General features: G+C 35.3%; 1 protein-coding gene across 1 annotated transcript in view; it reads right to left on the reverse strand.

Moving 5' to 3' along the window:
- Positions 1 to 16688, reverse strand: part of ELP3 (elongator acetyltransferase complex subunit 3) — an 84931-nt gene that overhangs the window by 53206 nt on the left and 15037 nt on the right. The window contains exons 4-7 of the mRNA XM_039217370.1: positions 16312 to 16382; positions 15472 to 15535; positions 14052 to 14120; positions 11354 to 11508 (exon numbers count right to left, since the gene is read on the reverse strand). Of these exons, the coding sequence (XP_039073301.1) occupies positions 11354 to 11508; positions 14052 to 14120; positions 15472 to 15535; positions 16312 to 16382 (359 nt within the window). The remainder of the gene's footprint in view (positions 1 to 11353; positions 11509 to 14051; positions 14121 to 15471; positions 15536 to 16311; positions 16383 to 16688) is intronic.

Below are 16688 nucleotides of genomic sequence, written 5' to 3' on the forward strand. Positions count from 1 at the left end.
ATGGCTTTGTATTTTAGAAACTAATCAGGGACCCTTGTTCCCTATCATGCTAGTTTACAAAGTTTAAGGTATATTAAAAACAATCCATAACATTTTGGGTTCTGATTCTTTCAAGAGCCGACAAGAATGCTATCAGACAGCTGAAGAACCAACAGCAATGCATTATTAATAGAAAAAAATCACAGTTATTACACATCCTTTTAACATCACATTCACATCCAAATTTAAGGACTATATTCATAAATGCATTATAGAAAAGCTGTCATTGTCAGAAAATAACTGGTAGATAAAAAATAACTTGCAAACACATTTTTTAGATAGACATTCTCATTCCAATAGAATTCTTCAAATTCCAGAATGTCAGAGAAAGAAGTAATTTTAGAGATAATCTAGTCCCACCTCCACATTTTTAGAGATGAGGAAACTAAAGCACAGAACACGTAAGTGGCTTCAATCCAGTAATAACCTCAGATAATAAAAGAAGTAAGTCTGGACCCTAAGTCTCCTGATTCTTCATGAACAGTTCTTTACACTGCGTTCACTTAATAATGTTTACTTAGTACTTTCTATCCCTAAGGCATTGTGCGAGATAGAAGCACTATGTCCCTCTTAAGAAGACAGTCCTTATTAAAGGAAACAGGAAAAAAAGCATTATACAGAATTAGACAATAACAGTATTCACTAAAACTATTATTTTTGGCTACTGAAAACCAAAGTGAGGGGATGATTAAACTGGTAGATACAAATATAATCACATCAATAATTACATTAAGTGTTAACAGATTACCCTCAATTAAAAGTCAGACAGTATAAAAATGAGTAAAAAACTAAAACTCAACTATGATAGACTACTATCTACAAAAAACCCACTTTCAATATAAAGGCACATATGGGTGGAAAGAAAATGGACAGAAAAAGTAATACAACAGGGCAAATTGTAAACACATGAAGACTGTAATAAATTAACATCAACTAAAGGAAACTTCAGGGATAAAAACCATTTCCTAATGATTAAAAGCTCATACATCAGGAAAACACAGAAATCATAAATATGTATGTACCTAGTAATAGATTCTCAAAATAAAATGAAATAAAAATTAACACAACTGAAAGGAGAAATAGAAAATTCGTCAGTCATGGTTTGAGATTTTAATATTACTCTCTCAGCAACTGATATAACAGAAAAAAGTAACACTAACAATCACCTGAATTTAACTGATATTTATAGAACATTACATTGAACAACTGTAAAATACATATTCTTTCAAATATACATAGTATGTTCACCAAGAAGAGATCATATATGCCAGGGCCACAAAATAAGTCTCAATTAAAAAAAAACTTAAAGAAATTAAATTATTATTTTTTTTAATTATTATTATTTTTTTTATGTTTTTTATTTATTTCTAGGAGAGAGAGACAGCGTGAGCAGGGGAGGGTCAGAGAGAGAGGGAGTCACAGACCGAAAGAGGCTCCAGGCTCTGAGCTGGCAGTCAGCACAGAGCCCGACGCGGGGCTCGAACCCACGAACCGCGAGATCATGACCTAAGCGAAAGTCGGACGCTTAACCGACTAAGCCACCCAGGCGCCCCAGAAATTAAATTATTTTAAAATAGGCTCTCTCTGGCCAAAATGGCATTAAATTAGAAATTGATAACAATGAGATATCATGAAAAACTCAATGTTCTTGGAAATTAAACAACCCATTTCTATATAATCCATGGGTCAAAAAATATGAAGGACTTAAAAAAATATTTTGAGGGGCGCCTGAGTGGCTCAGTTGGTTGAGCGTCCGAATTCAGCTCAGGTCATGATCTCATGGTTCGTGGGTTTGAGCCCTGGGTCGGGCTCTTTGCTGACGGCTAGCTCAGCCTGGAGCCTGCTTCGGATTCTGTGTCTTCCTCTCTCTCTCACCCTCCCCTGCTCACGCTACCTCTCAGAAAGAAATAAAACATTAAAAACATTTTTTAAAAATATTTTGAATGAAAAATAATTAAAATACAACATATCAAAGTTTGTGGTATTCTGCCAAAATAGTGCTTGGAGGAAAACTTAAAGCATTAAATACTTACATTAGAGAAGAAAAAAGATCTATAATGATGGTCAAGGTTTTATAGAAAAAGAACCATAAAGTAAACCCAAATAAAATAGAAGACAATAAAAAAAGTAAAGCAGAAATCAATGAAATAGAGGACATCAAATTAAAAAAAGTCAGTTCTTTGAAAAGAATAACAAAATCAATAAACCTCTAACTAGATTAATCAAGAATAAAAGAGAAAACACAGATGATCAATATCAGGATTGAAAGAGGGGCAATCACTAACATTCTACAAACATTAAAAACATAAAAGGGAATATTATGAACAACTTTAATACAAAGTTTGACAACTTGGATGAAGTAGACAAATTCCTTGAAAAATATAACTTACTAAAATGGATACAGATGAAACAGAAAATCTAAACATCCTTTTCTTTATCTATTAAAGGAACTGAATCAGTGGGTTCGAGCTGCACATTGGGCTCTGGGCTAACAGCTCAGAGCCTGAAGCTTGCTTCAGATTCTGTGTCCCTCTGTCTCTGCTCCTCCCCTGCTCGTGCTCTGTCTATAGACCACCATCTCTCACGAACATATACACAAAATCCTTTCCAACGTATTAGCAAAAGGATAACACATTATGACCAAATAGGGTTTATCCTAGGAATCCAAGGTTAGTTTAATATTTAAAAAAAGAGTAATCCACATGATCAGAATAAAGGAGGAAAATTATGTGATCATTTGAATAGATACAAAGAAATCATTAGATAATTGAATTAATGATACAACCTCTCAGTAAACTTCTTCAATGCAATAAAGGTATCTACAAAAAGCCCTCAAGTAACTTTGTAGTTAATACTGCAATATTAAATGTTTCCCGTGTATTACTGAGATTAACACAAAGAAGCTTACTCTCACTACTTCAATTTAACACTGTATTAATGACCTAGCCACTACAGTAAGGCAAGAAAAAGAAAAGCCTGCAAATCCAAAAAGAAAAATTAAAGCTCAGTTTATAAATTAAGTGATTCTTTATGAAGAAAATCCTAGCAGATTTACAAAAACAACTTTTAGAACTAAGTAGTGAATTTAGTAAAATAATATGATACAAAGTTAATGTATAGAAATCAATTATATATCTATACACTATCTGTAAAACAATCTGAAAATGAAATTTTTAAGAAGTTCTATTCTGTAGCATCAACAAACACAAAAATATTTTGGAATAAATTTAACAAAAGGCTAACAACATCTCTACACTGAAGATTTCTAAGAGAAATTAAAGAAGACTTGAGTAAATGAAGAAATACACTATGTTCATGGGTCAGAAAACTCAATACTGTTGTCAATTTTCTCCAAACTGTCCTATAGTTTTAATACTATCCCATTCCTATCACACTTTTCAGTAGAAACTGGCAAATTGATTCTAAAATTTACATAGAAATGCAAAGGAACTAGAATATCCAAGACAATCTTGAAAAAGAAAAACAAAAAAGACTCACACTACCTGACTTCAAGATATACTATAAAGCTACAATGATCAAGAGAATGTGTTAATGGCATAAGAATTAAGACAGATCAGTGGGAAAGAACAGAGCCCAGTTCCACATTTACAAGTCATCAATTTTTGACAAAGCCAGCAGTATAATCGAAATAGGAAAGGAAGTTTTTAAACAAATACTGTTGAAACAACATCTACCTACATGGAAGGAAAAAAGAAACCACAAATGCTACCTCACAGCACCTATAAAAATTAATTCAAGATGGACCACAAACCTAAATAGGCAAGCTAAATATAAAAAAACTAAAACTTTAAGTAGACAAAAACACAGGAGAATATCTTCTTGTCGTATTATCTTCTTGAGAGTAAGCACAGGTTTAACAAAGACAATACAGAAAACAATATTAAATTAAAAAATTGCTAAATCAGACTTAATCAAAATAAAAACTTCAGCTTTAACATAATTAATTAACATAACAAATACTCAGACCACAGACTGGGTTTTCATATTTGTAAAATACAGATCCAACAAAGGACTGGTATCCAGAATTTATAACAGCTCAATAAAAAATGGACAAAAGAGTTTAACAGTTCACAAAGGAAATATATACAGAGAACACGAGCATATAATAAAGTGCCCGTCATCATTAGTCATCAGGAAAATGCAAATTAAAGCCACAATGAGATACCATTAAACACCTACTAGAATGGCTAAAATTAAAAAGACTGGCAACACCATATGTTGGTGAAGATGTGGAACGACCAAATGCTCGTACATCACTCGTGGGAGTACAAACGTTACAACCACTTTGGGAAAATGTCTAGCAGTTTCTTAAAAAATTAAACACATGATGTAGCAATTCTACTTCTAGCTATTACCTAACAGAAATAAATACTATATTCACAGTAAGACTTGTATGAGTACATTCACTGAAGTTTTACTGTAATAACCACAAATCAGAAACAGCCAGGTGTCCATCAATAGAATGGATAAACTGTGATCTATGCCTGTGCATACAGTGGAATACTACTCAGCACTACAAAGGTTACAAATACCGAAATACCCAACAACACTGATGAAACACAAAATATTTTGCTCAGTGACAGAAGAGGTACACAAAGGAGTATATGCTACATGGTTATATGGAAGGGAAAAAAAGGGAATAATGGTTATATTCTATACCTTAACAGAGTTTTGATGCACAGGTATATGCATTTATTAAAACTCGTTAATTGGTACACTTAAGATCTTTGCATTTCATTTATGTAACTTTACTTCAGAAGATAACAACTGAAGTAGTTAATGACGTACCTAATGACATATTTGGAAGGCAGTGTACTGAAGTGTGCAACTTACTTCAAAATGCATTAAAATAGAGGAATCTAGGGGCGCCTGGGTGGCTTAGTCGGTTAAGCGTCCGACTTTCGCTTAGGTCATGATCTCGCGGTTCGTGGGTTCGAGCCCCGCATCGGGCTCTGTGCTGACTGCCAGCTCAGAGCCTGGAGCCTGTTTCAGTCTGTGACTCCCTCTCTCTCTCTGACCCTCCCCTGCTCACGCTGTCTCTCTCTCTCGCCTAGAAATAAATAAAAAAAATATTTAAAAAAAAAAGAGGAATCTATTTCGACAAATGAACAGTTGCAAAAGTATGTGATAAAGCAAGTACTGTAGAATCCAGGTGACAAGTATGTAGTACTTGAAAAATTCCTTCAATTTTTGTTTGTTTCAAATAAAATGCTAGAAGAAAAACAGCATCATAGATGACTGAGATTTTATTTTAGGTTGGACTGCCAATGTTAAGGATCCTGGTCATCCATGAAAATCTGGTTGACCAAGGGAGGGAGTAAAAGCAGTAAATAAAGTGAGGAGTGGGGAGTATTAGAGCCAAAGCCCAGACATGCAAGTCTGAAACCTGCCAGAAATAATGCCCAGGGCAGCAAGGCAGAAAATAGCCACTTGAAAGCCTTTGGAGATTGCTTTTGCTTTCTTCCTAACTTCTGCAAGTCTATGAAACTGTCTTCTAGGCTTAATATCCAGCATTAGCTAGCGCTCTAGCTTTTTTCCAAAATACATAAGGACACAGCTAGAGGATTTAAAGTCATTGATGAGGGGCAAAAAAGGAAGGAACGGAAATGAATTAAAAATTCCAGTGGGAGAAAGTATGACTCACTCACTCCTTGATGGGTAACTACCCTTCAAAATTGCATCTTTTGAAAACAGCCAAGAAGCATTAAAAATTGAACATAAAACTGCTTCTGGGCAGAACTGATTAAAGAGGAATAAAACTATTTTAAAAGGTTACTCTGAGTTATTTGGCAATATTTGCATTCTGGTGAATGGGTGACTCAGATCTCACTGCTGGTCCTTTTCATCTCCAGAGCTATCTTTTAGAGGACAAGAGTCACCAGTAATTGTTGCTTTCTGGAGACAACTGAAGTCTCAGCCTAGCTGATAGAAATGAATGATTCTCACTTTGCTTGATTTACTGCGCCTTCACAGAAACCCTATCCCTGCTTTATCCTTGAACTCTCTTTCACTCAGTTTTCCAATTTTTCTATTTGCAAGGATATAGCATACTTTTTGCTACTAACTTGCTGTAAATAATAACCAGGTTCACTTTTGGGGGCTTTTCCTTACCTTAACTTTTAACCTTTTAAGTAAAAAGTAAAACTTTAATCAGGTTTAAACACGGTCTAAACTTTGATAGGATTAGACACAGGATAACAAGAGAGTGACGGCGAACGAATAACTCTAATTTGACCAACTACTTAAATAATTACTTAAACAACTACCTTAAACATTACTGACTCACCTGTCTCTGTGTAGTTTTTAACCTAATTTAAAATTAACCTTTTAAATAAAAACCTCTGAAAACATCTGTGTAGTCAACAAGTACAAACAACTAATATCAATACTAAAATAAAAATGAAGTTCATTACTTTATATCTGAAAAAAGTCACCCACACTGGGTGACCCAAACAGTCTTCACAAATACCCTCAGTGCAAGATAATATAAAGAATGGCAAGGTAAAGATCTCATCCAAAAATCCTGAAGAAAACACATGATGTACAAAACATAGTATCTCTGTGTTGCTCTTTATTTCACAAAATGTTAACATTTGGAAATGGTTTGCTATGTCTCTAGTTCTATAGTACAAACCAGATTACTATTCCTTTGAACTTTATTAACAACGTTCCCCTAAAAACGAAATACCACCTTTATTGTAGGGAGTTGGCAGTAAAAATTTACCTCAACAAAGCAAACAAGATGCCACAAATCAGCTTCTTTTCAGATTATCTTATAAAAATATAGAGATCAGGAGAAAAGAGCAAAACGTGTCAAGTGTGGGTTGGCATGATTTGGTGTAACATTTATGGATGGTTTTACGGCTCCCAGATTGTACATTTATTGCTTCCCAAGAGTCATTCATGAGATCTGTTGCAACAAAGACTCAAATCATATATAAATTTTCATCTGAAAGTAAAGTGTTTGTTGCCCTCTTGAGGTAAATTCAAGAATAGAAACAAAACAACGCTGGCCTTGCCTAGTACATTACAGAAAGGGGCTTTATTCTCCAACAGGCTTTTTGGCTTTTTCTACAAACATATCATGATCTGAAGCTGAATAGTTATAACATAAACTCTATTTTTACCCCAACAACAGACAACAACAAAAGACACTAGAACATTTCTGTAAAAATAAAACTAAAACTTCACACCAAGAATAAGCAAAAATTTTAAAGTTGCAAATGATAAAGATGTCAAGCTATCTATATTCTAAAAATTCATTAGATACATCTTCAGTTTTAGCCTAGCTCATCTGATCCAGGGACCCAAACTGTACACTGTGAAAAGCTTTGTGGCAAACTTTTACGGGGGTTGGGAGGGTGGGGCAAGTCCAACATATGCATATACAATTCCACTTACGAAGCAAGGTCTTCAGGGTACCTGGGTGGGTCAGTCGGTTAATCTATGATTGGCTCAGGCTATGATCTCATGATTCATGAGTTCAAGCCCCATAGTGGGCTTGCATGGGCAGTGTGGAGCCTGATTTGGATTCTCTATCTCCCTCTCTCTCTCTGCCCCTCCCCTGTTTGCATACACACACAAACACACTCTCTCTCAAAAATAAACATTTAAAAAAATAAGCAGGGTCTTCAACACGATAAGAGCTGCACTGAGAAAACAGTATATAATATATAAGAGTGGGTACAAAAATTCAATGGTCTTGATAGATTATCTCACCAGGAGAGTTAAATGAATTTTAGTCAGTAACTCTGAGGTACTGTTGTCATTTCAACGTCATGGGGCTTTGAACTAATGAAAGTTGTTTTCTCTCAAATTGCATTTTATATTAAGTTATCATTTGATTTTCAGTATTATTACTGGGTTGTGTTACATCATTATTCCTCTAAAGTTTTAAAGACTTCAGTGTTTTACTAAGTATGACTTATATTCATGAATAATCAAGGTTTTGATGTTTAGGGGTGCCTGGGTGGCTTAGTCAGTTAAGCACCTGACTCTTGACTTCAGTTCAGATCATAATCTCATGGTTCATGAGTTAGAAGCCCAGAGCCTGCTTGGGATTTTCATTCATTCTCTCTCTCTCTCTTTCTCTCTCTCCCCCCCCCAAATATAAACAAAAAAACAAAAAAGTATGGTCACCATCTTACCTTGCTAATAAAGCTCCTGGAGGAGGAAGAAATCACACCAGCCAGCTGTTGCTAAAAACTAGATTCATGGACATACAATTAACCTAACAAATTCTCTAGAGGCAGTCAAACAAAGCAGGTTTCTCACACACACTCTGCTCGACTCTTTACACAGGTCTCTCAAGATACACGTGACAGCTACAGGTATTGATAGAGGAGGTGGGAAGGACACAAAAGATGTCCCTATTCTTTTTTTTTTTTTTAAAGACCACCATGGATTTTTTTTTTAATGTTTTATTTATTTCTAGGAGAGAGACAGACAGCGTGAGCAGGGGAGGGTCAGAGAGAGAGGGAGTCACAGACTGAAACAGGCTCCAGGCTCTGAGCTGGCAGTCAGCACAGAGCCCGACATGGGGCTCGAACCCACGAACCGCGAGATCATGACCTAAGCGAAAGTCGGACGCTTAACCGACTAAGCCACCCAGGCGCCCCAAGATGTCCCTATTCTAAAGCAGATGCCCTATCTAAGTCATATCCATCAGTATTTGACTTAGAGATTGATCATTCATTCAAAATTCATTCAGACATTTACTTATGGCTACTATGTGCCAAGAACTATTTTAATTTCAGTGTAATGAAAACTAACCTTAGTAGTTGAGTGTAATGAACCTACCAAAGGTTCATTCAAACATTGGTTCTACCTATCACCCTACAAAAAGTTCTCTAAGAGGGGCACTATTTTAAACAATCTTGCAATTAGCTATATGACCCTCCCTCCCCAATATAAAAGAGAAGCCAGAAAATATCCTTAAGGCAGGAGGAGGAATGCAAAAGATAAAACCCAGAAAGATCATATTTTTTCCAAAATTTTGAAGCTCTGACGATGTACACACATGTGCTCATACATGCACAGACACACACTCTCATACACTTTTATGCCTACCATAGTTTCTTGCATCATAGCAAAGTTCAGGCTCTGAAAGCAAAGCTGTCTGGGCTTCACAGCCTGACTCTACCTTTGTAACTGGCAAATTGCTTAATCTCTCTGCGCCTTGATTTCCTCACTTGTAAAACAGGGATAATTTAAATACTGAACTCAACTACTTACTGTGAGTTTTAAATAAATGAATAAATACGTATCATAATGCCCAGCACATAGTATACAGAATAAACATGAATGTGCTCCTTTATCCCCATCTCCCATGTCCTTTCCTCCTCAGCTTGAGCTCATGACTATAATAATTGTCACTCTACCACCTCTTCCATGCATTCACATTTTCTATGCATTTATGTACTTTTCTATGCATTTACATTTATGTGCAGGTACACAAATATGATGGATCCACACTGTAAGAATTGCTCTAAAAATTGCTTTTTCACATATAAAACTTGAAACAACTCTCCCATATGAGGTGATCTTATCCACTTGCATGGCTATAAATGCCACCTATGGACTGACAATTCCAATTTTGCATTGCTAGCCCGGATGTCTCTTGTACATGCTACCTGACATCTCCACTTGAACATTTCCTAGGCATTTCAAATTTAACATATCCAAAGTAAAAATCTTGATTTTCTCCCATACACCTGTTCTTCCGTGTCTTTTCCATCTGAGGGTACATCAACCATTTCCTACAACCAAAAGCTAAGAGTCGTCTTTGATTCCTTCCTTTCTTACCCCCCAGCCCAGTCCAAAATCCAATCATTTGCAACAACAAAACAGAACTCTAATCCATCCTCTCTTCTCCATCATCACTGCCACCACCCTCAACTGACCTATGATGGGTATAACAGTCTTTTATCTGGCTCCTCACTTTCACTCTTGTACTCCGCTAATCCATTAGCCAGACAATAGACAGAATGACCTTCTTATCAACCTGAATGTGTCACTCTCCTGCTTAAAACCATTCATCTACTTCCCACTACATTTCAAATAAAACTTAAGCTCCTCAAAAGCATTCTGTCCTCTGGCCCCGACTTAACTCTTCAAGCTCACCTATGACATTCTCTCCTTTTTCACTGGAATCTAGTCACACTGGCCTCCTCTCTCTCTGTTCAGAGAAGACACCAAGATCTTCCCCATTTCAGTGCTTTTGTCATATTTTTTTCTGCTCTTAGCCTGATTCCTCCTTATATACTTTGGGTCTCAGCTTAAACATTACTGCCTCGTCTAGAGAAAAATCTTAATGTCTATCATAGTAATCGATCTCCACCAGAGTACTTCCTATCTGTTGAACTAGTAGAAATAAACACCACAAAGCCAAGGACAACAGCTGTCTTGTTCCACATGCTGTTCCCAGTGCCTAAAGCAGTGCACAGCCCCTCGTGGGCCTTCCATAAACTTTCAGTGGTAAGTAAGAAGGGAGCAGTATATGGTAACTAAGTTTTCCTGAAACTTCTGAAAATACTATATGTGAAACCTTAATATTCTTTTCGCTAAAAACAGATACACAGTATCAAAAGAATGCATAATTTTGTTTTGTCAACTAGAATGAATAAGTGATTTCCTTCATAAACAGCAATTATTTAGTAGTTAGTAATAATAGCTATTAAAAGATAACTTGTTTTGATTGCATGGCAGCTAAATGTTTCAGACAAAGTGTACCCCTAGTGTTCTTATTAGGAGGCTGAAAACTCAACTGGTCAAATCAAAACTATTCCTCTACTTTAGACCAGCCTAAGGTTGAAAAAAATCTTTATAGTGATTTTATGAATCACTTTTTCTCAGAGAAACTAATGTCAACAAATCAACGGTCACTTATTAAAAAAAAACTATTAACTACATCAATGAAAACAATCCTTTCCCACAAAACAGAAGTAACTATGAGAACTAGGAACATGTAGGATGATGGATGTAACCGTGATGGATGTGAAAGTGACTGTGGTAACCATTTCACAACATATATGTAAGTCATTATGCTGTACACCATAAACTTTTACCATGCTGTATGTCAATTATATCTCAATAAAACCAGAAAATGTATTTAATTATAACCCATCAAAAATATACAAATAAAAATAACAAAATGCCCTTTACCCGTCCTCCTCCCCCCTCCATAAAAGGAACTAGGAATGTAGATGTGGAGCAGAAGGAATTCTTGCAGGCTGAGGTTCAGAGGATAAACTGACAAGCACTCTGCAGAATGTGGTAAAATAGGATTTCTTACTTGACTGCCTCGTAAATACTGTTGGAGGTGTGTCCTGATAAGGCATCGTGTAAATTTCGAATAAAATAATCTCTGTATTCTTCTGGAAGGGCCATAAACGTTCCACCCATCACAATAAACTCCACTTTATCCACACTGTGACCAAGTTGTTTTAACTGAAATACATATAAATTCATCAGCGTTAGATGGATATAGTCAACTACCTTAAGGAGGCACTACAAATTTCTAATTTTATTTTGTGGTGTTTTCATCTGCATAGTTAAAAAATGAAAAACAAACATATGTAGCAAATTTTTGAATTAAAAAAATAGACTCCAGAATCTGAAAGAAAAATAATTATACCTCGAGGAGGCAAAGTAAGAATTAAAACAATAAATAAGAAGCTTGACATCAATACCTATGTGGAAATTTAAGAACATGGAATATAAAGTAGAAAGCAGTAAGGACAAATATACAATATGCAACATAATAAATAAATATTTGTTGATCATATATTTTTTTGTCAGACCTTTGTGATAAGCCTTGGGAACAAAAACAATAACTGTATGCAACATAACCAGGGCTTGATGCCAATGAAGAAAAAGAACACCAAATTAGAAACAAAAATTAAGAATGCACTTTTAAATCAGTTGTGATGATTACGAGCACAGGTGACAATGCTTTCTGGAGAAAAAGCAAAATAAAAATCTAGCTCATAAACTATAGAATATTATGTCTATTACTAGAGAGAATGGTACAGATTTTTCATTTTGCCAACTATAATAAGCCAAGATTATAAATTTTAAAAACAGGTATAAATTTCTTAGACTCCTCAAAAAATTAAAAATAGAAATACATGATCCAATAATTACACCATTGGGTATCTACCCAAAGAAAATAAAAACACTAATTTGAAAAGATACATGCGCCCCATGTTTACTGCAGCACTATTTACAATATTCAAGATGTGAAAGCAACCCAAGTGTTCACTGAGACACAAATGGATAAAGAAGATGCAGTGTGTGTATACACACACAATGGAATATAACTCAGCCATTAAAAAAAGGACGAGATCTTGCCATTTACAATATGGATGCAACTAGAGGGTATTATGCTAAATGAAATAAGACAGAGAAAAATAAATAACATATGATTTCATTTATATGCGGAATCTAAAAAACAGAAACAGATAAAAGGCCGAAAGACCTATAAATGCAGAGAACACAATGATGGTTGTGAGAAGGTTAAGTGGAGGAGGGGATGGGCAAAATGGGTAAAGGGCAGGAGATGTAAAAATGAATAAATTATGGAATGAATAAATCCAGTTATGGAATGAACAAATCACACGAATAAAAGGTACAGCATAGGAAATACAGTCAATGATACTGTAGCAGCACAGCATGGTGACTGACAATAGCTACACCTGTGGTGAGCACAGGTTAACAGATGTGTTGAACCACTATGCTGTACACTTGAAACTAATATAACACTGTGTCAACCACTCTTCAATTAAAAGAAATATTTCTTGCCCTATCTCAGGCTTGACAAAAACTGGGTCAAGTAGACTACTAAACTATGAACTCAAATTAATTAATGTGCTACGTAAAGGATGTCTACACTTAATATGGACGAAAAGGCACCTTTTAAAATGTTTGTTTCTGACAATGGCAAATAAAAATTTATACATGCATGTATCTTTCTGCACGTAATTGTATTCATATATACACACGCATATCCATACATATATTTTTGGTAAACATAAACATTTTACACTCTACTGAAGCATTTTAAATGAATTAAATATCATGGCTAAAAAAGAAATTGAAGCAATGGTTAGTTTAGAACATGGTTTTCTAGACTATACAGGCTGCACCCAGGTGAGGCCCTCTTCTATTGCTGACAATCCTGATCCGCATGTGCTTGGGTGACAGTGAAGTGAAACTGTGAACTTGCTGGTATTCAATGATACTAGCTAAATGAACAGAGAAGTGACTTAATGACTGTGGTATGTACTACTTTCCTTTTGATTTGTAGTTGCCCTACTAGGTGTTGTTAACTGTAAAAATTACAGATGGTACTCACACTTTTTTAAATTGGACAAGTTTAAAATAAAAGTGTAAAAAAGAAAATCTGTATTACTGGTCAGATTTCTGAAAGAGAGCAAGGCCATTTACACAGTACTTGTTTTTAATCAGTTATAAGGAAGTATAATTTACATACAATAAAATCAAGGTAATTAAGTGTACAACTGGATGAGTGTTTACGGTTGTGTAACTCCCACCGCAGTCATGATACAGAGCAAACCCAGGACCCCCAAGAGGTCCTCACACCCTTTGGCAGCCAATTCCCAATTCCCACTCTGGCAGGCCAGTCACAATACCTCTTATCTGGCTCATGGAGGTGAAAATTCAATCCATCTACCTATTGTTTAAAACCTTCCTCACATCTCCATCTATAAATTTCACATAGTTAATGAGTCTGTACAAGTTGAAAGAAATTTAAAGAATATAAAAACCCTTAAAGAAAATAATAGTCTCTAAAGAAAGTAGTGCTTTTGACCTTGCTGGGTATTGCAAAACAGTCTTTCTCAGATGGATATTAAAAACTTACCAAGGAGAAAGGCACTCTTTTAGTTATTTCAGGTTCAACTCAAATTAAACAATAATACCTTCTAACTATGTACAAAAATCTAATTTAAAAATGCTTTTTAAAAACTTACCTGTTCTATTCGGTGTCTTGTCTGTAGATAAGGGTCATATCTAGCACGGATAGCTCGCATGGAGGTTGGCTAAGAAAAAAAGATAAAATTCTCCTGCTGAGCCCACACTGAATAGAAAATAAAAAGTAGTTCAAAAGGATTATATTAAAAATAAAATTCTCTTGTGCACCTTCCTTCCTCAGTTTAGGGATCAAAATAATGTTCTGAATAGCATCTGGCTAGTCTCCATCCCCACCGTCTTAAGCATCTGAACAGCAGGGCAACTCCTTGAATCATACTTATCTTTGTGTAAACACTTATGAAATCTCCAGGGTCACTTTCTGCTGGAGCAGAAAGAGGTGGCTAAGGGACAGAAACGGGAGGGAGCCTTTTCACTGAATAATTCCTTTTGTATTTTTAAAAATGTGAACTATGGAAAACAGGTAAAAAGTGAAATACCATATATAAGAGAAAAAGTCCAAAGGTTTGCTGGCTGCTGACCTCTTTCAAAGAGGCTGACTGCTTCAAAAGAAGCCTACTTGCTGTTCTCTTACTTGCACTCTTGCCCCCACTCTAATCCTTTACCCACACAGCCATCAAATGACCTTTTAAAACCCTATACTGCTTCAACCTTAATGGCTTCTCATGACACCTATAATAAAATCTAAACTATCTGCCCAGCTTACAGCCTATGTCCTCTACCTCTCCAGTCTCATCCTTCTCCTTCCCCTCTATTTCCTGGAACACCCCATCATTGTTCCCACCATGGCTCCTTGTTCTAGCCCTTCTCTCTGCTGATATTCCTGTATGGCTCCTTCTTGTCATTCAGGACTCCGTTTAAATATCACCTTCTCAGTCACTTCCTAACTACCAGGGCTAAAGCATCTACTTGGTTTATACAAACCTAACTCAATTTTACTTCTTTGCTTAGCATTTACTGGTAGTACTGGATATTTTCTTCTTATTTCTTCATTGTCTACCTCTTATTATTAGAATGTAATTCCATAAGATTAGGGAATTTGTCGATGTTTCACTGTTGAAGAAGCGGTATAATGTCATGGTGAGGAACAAAGAATTCAAAACCGGGCTCTGTCACTTATTAGCAGTGTATCTCTGGGCCAGTTGTTTAGGGCCTTTAAAGCTGGTTTCCTTATTCACAAAACCAGGATAATAGTGCCTGCCTTCAAGATGCTGCTGTAAGGTTTAAAGTTGTAAAGACTTAGAAAGTTTGACATATAATAAGAACAAGTGCTTATGTATTTTTCCAGTGACCAGAGAAATATATGTAGACGCTCAGGAAATATTTGATGAATGAACAACTTCTGTAATCAGGAGAAAAATAAAAAATAAAAATAATTTAGGAAAGCCAGTACTTGTAGGAGGCACACTACAAGTAAAGTATGATGTCAAACATCCTCAAGATAATCTCACATTATTTTACCTCATATCCAGTATAAGATTGGGTTGAATATTCAAAATCTGAATCAGGTCCACCAGGGCAGTATCTGCCAATACACCAAAGAATGAAGATGTCAGACACAAAACTTAGTTCAATGGGTATAGTTCAAGTATCTGCAGTCTCCACAAAATTCTGAGAGCAAACAAGCTTCATTTTCAAATCCTAATCGAAGAGTCTACCTTTACAGTATCTACAATTAATATATTTTCTACTAACAAGTAAACACAATAAACATATGAGGAACATTATAGTAGTCATTTTCAGAATACTGCAGTCACTATTATTGTAGAGATTTACACTTTTAGGCGCAAGTAACAGCACCTAACTTCTCCTAGGTTTAGAATGATACAGTGTTCTCTTGGTAACTAAATACTTAAGAAAATCTTTCTCTCATTTAATCTTCCTACCTAGAATCATTCATTCTGCCTATTTTTCCCAATTATCTATATTTAAGAAGTTTAAAGGTTATTTATAGGGATAACTTTTTAATTTTGATTCTTTTCTGATCCAAACTCATTTTGAATTTCTGACATTTAGCATTTAGGCAGCTTACATTTCCTTGTTTCATTTATCATGTTAATAGACTTTTACTTTCTGTAACAATGTATTTTTTATTGTTTACTGCAACACATTAAAATCTTTATGTATTTCAGTTTTAAAGCACTGAAACATCCTATCAATGGCTGCTTGTTTCAAAGAACTTATGCATCTACTGAATCAAAGTTTTAAATATTACCAGCATACACTGATTAAGGCTCTAGGGAGTTAGCTAATTCAATTAAAGTACACATACACACACTTTAAGAAAATAATCATACTTACACACATATGTTTCCTGTAAAACTGATATGTGGGCATCTGTGGGGTTTGCACATCACAGCCACAACAGCAATCTACAAAAGATTAATAAAAAAGCTATTACAGAATAATGAACGCACAATGCTGGAGAGTGGCTCAGGAGGGAGAATACTACAGAGAATGGCACATAAGTAGCTTCAAAGTATCGGTGATACTATATTCCTTAAACTGAGCAGTGGGTATAAGTTCTCTCTTTTTTATGTTTTTAATCTCTAAAATATACACATATATTTATATACTAGCTAATAGTAATATTTTATAATAAACGATTCTCTCTTACTCTTTGATTTATTTGACTAAAATAACCTACCAGAAAAATTATCCAAGTCTATAAAATTGTA

This window comes from Hyaena hyaena, unplaced genomic scaffold (assembly GCF_003009895.1).
Source record: "Hyaena hyaena isolate Hyena2069 unplaced genomic scaffold, ASM300989v1 scaffold_682, whole genome shotgun sequence".
Taxonomy (NCBI): domain Eukaryota; kingdom Metazoa; phylum Chordata; class Mammalia; order Carnivora; family Hyaenidae; genus Hyaena; species Hyaena hyaena.